The following is a 6,210-nucleotide window of genomic DNA, read 5'->3' on the forward strand; positions in this document are numbered from 1 at the left end:
TGGGGGTGAGGGATGCGGAGCAGCAGGTGGCAGAGGAAGTGTCCACTCTGGTGCTCGGCCTGCATGGCTCATGACCCCCATCCTGCTGGCGTGCTCCCCCCCCCCACGTTGCCATGCCCCCAACTCACCCGTGACTTCCAGGGGCAGCAGGTCCTGCTCGTCGTCGACGCCGGCCACCACCTCGCAGCGGTACAGCCCGGCGTCGCTGGCCCGCGCCGCGCCAATCACCAGGGTGGCGTTGTAGCGGTTGCTGGGGTAGCCAGGCAGGGACACCCTCCCCTCGTAGGCTTTCACCACCTTCACCACGTTATCCTTGGCCACCAGGACTGGCACATCCTCCTTCTGCCCGGATGCCGCCTGCACCTTGCTCCATTTGATGCGAGGCGGGTCCGGTGGCTCGTTGGGCCCCAGCGAGGCTGAAGGCTGGAGCAAGAAGAGGCAGGGCAGGGCCACTGGCTCAGCCAGCCCCACACGCAGCGGCTGGTGCTGGACCTTGTTGATGCGAATCACCTTCCCATTGTCCTGGGAGCCTGCAGGAGAGAGACAAAGAGGAGAGGGGATCAGAGGGAGGTGTACGCCTGGGGGGAGCGAGATACCCCTGTGATGGGCACAGCCGAGAGAAAGAGACAGAGACACATGTTCTGGCCAAACCATCTCAGACTCAGAACCGACCCCAAGCTCAAATTGGAACCGACTCCAGGGTGCAGAAAAGTCCCCTGCATTTCCCCCGACAGTTTCATTCTCACTTCGTCCGCCTGGGATCCGGCAGTGCTGGGCTGCCACCGGGAAGCTATTGGGGTCCATTTCCAGCCCCCAGTCCCATGATGATGAGCATTCTGCCCAGGTCTCCCACATGGTCCCCAAGCTCCTGCGATCCGTTCCCACTGGGCGACTCTCAGAGCGTCCATTCCCTGGGAGCGTCACACGGCGAGGACAGGGTGAGATCAAGCAGCCCTGTCGATCCTTCGCTGATGCCTGCAGACTCACCCGCAGGCCAGGGGCAGTTTGTACCAGCGCCAGTGGCTGCACCCCTCCTGGCTGGTATCCATTCCCCCTGCAGGCCCGCGATCACTCCCACAGTGGGTCTGGCTGACACGGCAGACACCGGGGGGCTTTTTTACGTGTATAAATCAAGTGAGCTGCGGCGGGGAGCAGGATCCTGCTCAATGCAGGGGGATGCAGATCAGCTCTGGTTACTAGCTTTCACCCCCTTGGCCCTGGAGCTGCAGCAGGTGCCGAGACAGCCTGAACCAGACCCGCCAGGTCAGAAGGCCCCTGGGCTGCGGTGGTGTCCCCTGTCGAAGCCCAGCTCCGGATCTCCAGCACTGAGCTGGAAAAGCCCTCTGCAGAACAAGCCAGGCTGGGAGCACAGAGCAAGGGCCTGCCGCCTTTGCTCACAAGGAAGAGCCCTGTAGACGTCCACGGGCCCCAGCGTGACCTCGCTGCCGGGGAGGATACCAGCTACCTGGGAGCAGGTGAGAGCAGGATCAGAGGAGCAAGCCCGTGGTCAGCATACACCTGCTGCTGCACCAACAGATGCACTGCAAGGGACCTCCAGCCAGCCCCCAGGTTCTGTAGCACCGCAGAGCTATCTGCTACCTCTGCAGCAGGTGGCACAGAGCACGGCTAGAAACAGGCCTCTGGACTAGGCTGCATGGCCCATGACTCTTCTGCTAGGGCCCTTCTCGGTGCTCCTACATAGCACGTTTCAGAGTAGCAGCCGTGTTAGTCTGTATCCGCAAAAATAACAGGAGTACTTGTGGCACCTTAGAGACTAACAAATTTATTAGAGCATAAGCTTTCGTGGGCTACAACCCACTTCTTCGGATGCATATAGAGACGCACAGTGCTGGAGATGCTGGGACGGCTTTAGCAGCAGGGCTGTCTGGGCATGAAAGGGTGTCAGGCAATCCGGTCCCGGCAGGCAGCTAGGTTGATTGGCCCAAGCTGTGCTTAATTGCGTGAGTGCTGACACCTGCAGCAGGGAGCCCGGGATAAAAGCAGCTCTGGCAAACGTGGGCTATTGTCACTGGGGGCTGGGATGCAGGTGAGGTGAGGTGAGGTGAGGTGAGGCGAGGTGAGGCGAGGCGAGGCGAGGCTCTTTAGCGAGTGGAAGATAAAGTAGCTAAATATCAGCTTAGATCAGGAGTCCTTTCTAAACTGCAATTAACAATTCTCCTTCTTAATTGCATGTTTGCAACCCTCTTCTCTCCTCTCAAACATACTCTGAAACCCCCCAGGGCTCTGCTTTGCCACAGGCAAGAATAAAAGCTAAGTCTCCTGTGAGAAAATGCAGCATGTGCCTCCTCCAGAGAGGGCTGTCTGAATGCAAAATGGAAGGTGCCTCTGAAGGAAGGAGGCATGGGCCTGAGATCAGGGGGATCTGGGCTCCGGTCCTGGCAGGGTGCGACTCTGGCCAAGTCCCTGCATCGCCTTCTCTGGAAAAAGGGGTTAATGAGCCTTCCTTTTCCCCAGCCAATATTGTGAACCTCAAACGATCGGAGACCATGAAGCAGGCACCAAAGATCATGAGTTTGGCTTCCTAGTGAAGAGATTTAAACAGGATGATAACTAGTGGGTTCTTTCCCTTTGCTTTCTGGTGGTGGGGCCATTTTCCATCTCTTCTCTGCAACCAGCAGAGCCAGAAACTTACCCTTTTAAAATAAAATGAAAGCTGAGACTTGCACTTAATCCCATGAATCCAGAGGCTGGGGCTTAAAGAAAATGCTGTGAGGCTGGTGATACAACTGGGAGCGCTGCCCTGAGGAGCTGCCTGGCACAGTGAGGGCCTGATCTAGGTTGGGGCCTCTAGGAGCTACCCCAATTCACATGATAAGGAGGGAGGGGGAGTTTTTGAGATACAGGCCAGAGACTGGACCCTCCTCCGCCCCCCCCCCTCTACCAGCAATGCACCCCCATCTCCCTGAGCTTGTTCTAGCCAAATGGTGTTGCCATGTTACCGGCATTTCCTTGCCAAATGTGACATGCCCAGGCCAGAGGCTCTGTTCCTCCCCATGTTCCTCCAGCCTGGGCCCCACAGCTAAGAGCTTCCTATGGCAGCCAGACTATTGAGTGGACAGGGGGCTCTGAGCTAAAGACCCTTCGCCACACCTATTGGGTTGCCATGGCACCCACACAGTCCAGCCCTGCCCTGGGGTGTATAAGGGGGGAAGCGAGAGGTCTGGGCGCTGGGGCGAGTAACAAAGGTCCTGTGGCTGCAGTGGGCTGGTCTATGGAGGTGTCAAGACCAGAAACCGAGGCTCCTCGGTGCGCGCAGCATGACGGGGGGGACGCCGTGCCGGGAAATCTTTGAGCTGCCAATTGGCCTGGTCTCTCTGAGGCCCGAGGACCAGCTTTTACTGTGAGGTTTGTGTTTGCAAGCTCCCTGCCTGCCATCCCCACTCTAACTCCTTGCACTTGGTCCACCAGCCCCATGAGGGATTGAGCTGTATGCAAAGCAGCGCCCCAGGGAAAGCCGTGTCCCGCTCCACATGAGTAACCCAGAACCCGCCAGGCTCTCCAGCTGGGCTGGCGTTCCCTAGGAGGGCATCAAAGAACTGCACTGCAAGGATTCATCTACCTCAAGGCATTTACTGAACGTCGTAGAGTCCAGCTGGGGGCCCTTCCATGTGGTGCCATCAATTTCTAGGTGGTGCCAGCACGTATGAAAATAGAAACCATGTGCAAATGGAAACCCCTATGGTGGTATCCCCTGGCACCATGCTTGATGCCCTTAGCATCTTTGTGTGTTCTAAGCTGGATCTTAGAGCTTGCAATAAATGCTATTGTTGCCCCTCTGCTGAGCCATATCCTTGCAGGTCAGTTTCCACTGGAGGAGGAATAAGTGAAGTAGAGTCTCTGTATTTTCCTAGTGTAATTATTTATGTCATATACACCCGTCCTGGAACAGAGTGGCCACAAATGGTACACAGCCACTCCCCTCTGTCTGAACTTTTGCTCAAATGTAAAGTCCTACATGTAGGAGCAAAGAATGCAGGCCATACTCAGAGCACAGGGGACTATCCTGGGAGGCTTTGTGGGTCACGGTGGATAATCATCGGAACATGAGCTCCCAGTGCAACCCTGGGATGCATAAAAAGAAGACTCTCAAGTAGGAGTAGAAAGGTTAGTTTGCTTCTGGATTTGGCACTGATGCGATCACTACTGGAACACTTTGTGAAGTTCTGGTGCCCACAATTCATGAAGGATGTTAATAAATTGGAGAGGGTTCAGAGATGAGCCACAAGAATAATTAGAAAACTTGCCTTGTAGTGATAGACTCCAGGAGCTCAATCTATTTAGCTTAACAGAGAGAAGGCAAAGAAGCGACTTATCAGTCTACAACAGGGGTAGGCAACCTATGGCACGCGTGCCGAAGGCGGCACACGAGCTGATTTTCAGTGGCACTCACACTGCCCGGGTCCTGGCCACCGGTCCGGGGGGCTCTGCATTTTAATTTAATTTTAAATGAAGCCTCTTAAACATTTTAAAACCCTTATTTACTTTCCATACAACAATAGTTTAGTTATATATTGTAGACTTATAGAAAGAGACCTTCTAAAAACGTTAAAATGTATTACCGGCACGCGAAACCTTAACTTAGAGTGAATAAATGAAGCCTCGGCACACCACTTCGGAAAGGTTGCCGACCCCTGGTCTACAAGTACCTCCACGGGGAGCCCAGATTCGATAACACAGGGTTCTTCAGTCTAGCAGACAAAGGTCGAACCAGCTCCAATGGCTGGAAGTTGAACCTAGAGAAATTCAGACTAGAAACGAGGCACAATTGTTTTTAAACACTGACAGAACAATTTACCACGGGTCGTGGTGGATTCTCCAGCACTGGACATCTGAAAATCAAGACTGGATATTCTTCTCAAAGACGCGCCCTGAGTTCAAACAGGAGTTAATTCAGGGCGGTCTCTGGCCTGTACTACGCAGGAGGTCAGACAAGATGAGCATAGGGGTCCATGTGGCCATAGAATCTATGAACTCTCAGCCCAAACACCAGGGAACTGGTTCCCGGGGAGCAACTCTGCCCCAGGAACTGACTAGCTCTGCTCCCCCGCTGCTTGCTACAGCGCCCCAAAGCATCACCAAACTACCAACAACGCAGCATGGCTTCAAGGACACTGCTCGCTCACGAAGCAAAATATCTGGAGACGGTAACGGCACCTCCTGGTATGACGATATTGACCTGGTGCCTCTCAGCCCAACTACCAGGGCCACGTTCCAGATCAAGGGACTTGGGAAAAACTGGGGAAGAAATTTCCCTCCCAGCTTATACAGCAGAGCACAGTCCACATCAGGATGGCCCGGAACTGTTTCAGGTAGATTCCAGTTAATCCTGGGTCTGCCGCATACCCCGCCGCTGCTTTACCACTGACTCTTAGTGAATTCACTCCAGGCTGCTGTGCCCACGTTGGCACAAGATCCAGCAGCACATGGAACTTGGTAGCTGGTACCAGGCTCCCCACTGAGGCTTTCCCCACATGGCTGGATCTATCCGTAATGCCCAGCTCCACTCTGCCTCCAGGCGTAGCCTCACCTGAGTCAAAGCCTTTGCAGACTTTCCCACCCCCTTGGTAAGAGGACCCCATAACCCGGCAGGTCGGCTTGCTCCCCATTCCCTTCCCCAGTGACCCTCCAGCATGGGCTTTGATGGTCTGGCATCAGCGAAACCCAGCTTGGAGGGAGAGGGCCTGGCTTGGCGTTGACTCCGCAGCCTCATTGCTCACCGGGCCAGTCATACCTGCAGCAATTCCTGAAACCACCAGGAAAGAGCCAAGTGTCTCGCTGCTCACCAGACTGTTAGCAGAGACGCTGCTTGGCAAGCTGCGGATGGCAATTAGGGCACCAGGACTCAGCCTCGTCAGAATTAACAACACGCACACAATGGTGCTCCCCAGCCTGTGCTGTGATTGATTTCCCCTCTGGCCAGCTGGACCCAATTAGCGTGCAAGAGCAACAGCAAAATGATCTGCGGAGACACCTCCTCGCGCTGCCCTGTGAGTAACACCCTAACCTCCAGCGGCAGGCAGCCAGCCACCACTACCACCGGCCCTGCCTGGTGAGCCCGGGTCACTAGCTTGGGGAAGGTTTCCGAGTAGCAGCCGTGTTAGTCTGTACTCCTGTTCTTTTAGCTTGGGTAACTAGCGAGATCTCCCCTCTAGACAGCGCCTCTCCTGCCGCACGACGGCTAACCTGGCG

At 55.3% G+C, this 6,210-nt stretch overlaps 1 protein-coding gene across 1 annotated transcript in view; it reads right to left on the bottom strand.

Annotated features, from left to right (window-relative positions):
• The window catches only part of NCAN (neurocan), a 44,169-nt gene extending 43,314 nt beyond the window's left edge, over positions 1-855 (bottom strand). Inside the window, 2 exon segments of the mRNA XM_065422360.1 lie at positions 129-530; positions 747-855. Of these exon segments, the coding sequence (XP_065278432.1) occupies positions 129-530; positions 747-855 (511 nt within the window).
• Between the last annotated feature and the right edge of the window lie 5,355 nt (positions 856-6,210).

The sequence above is a fragment of the Emys orbicularis genome, chromosome 24 (assembly GCF_028017835.1).
Source record: "Emys orbicularis isolate rEmyOrb1 chromosome 24, rEmyOrb1.hap1, whole genome shotgun sequence".
Lineage (NCBI taxonomy): Eukaryota > Metazoa > Chordata > Testudines > Emydidae > Emys > Emys orbicularis.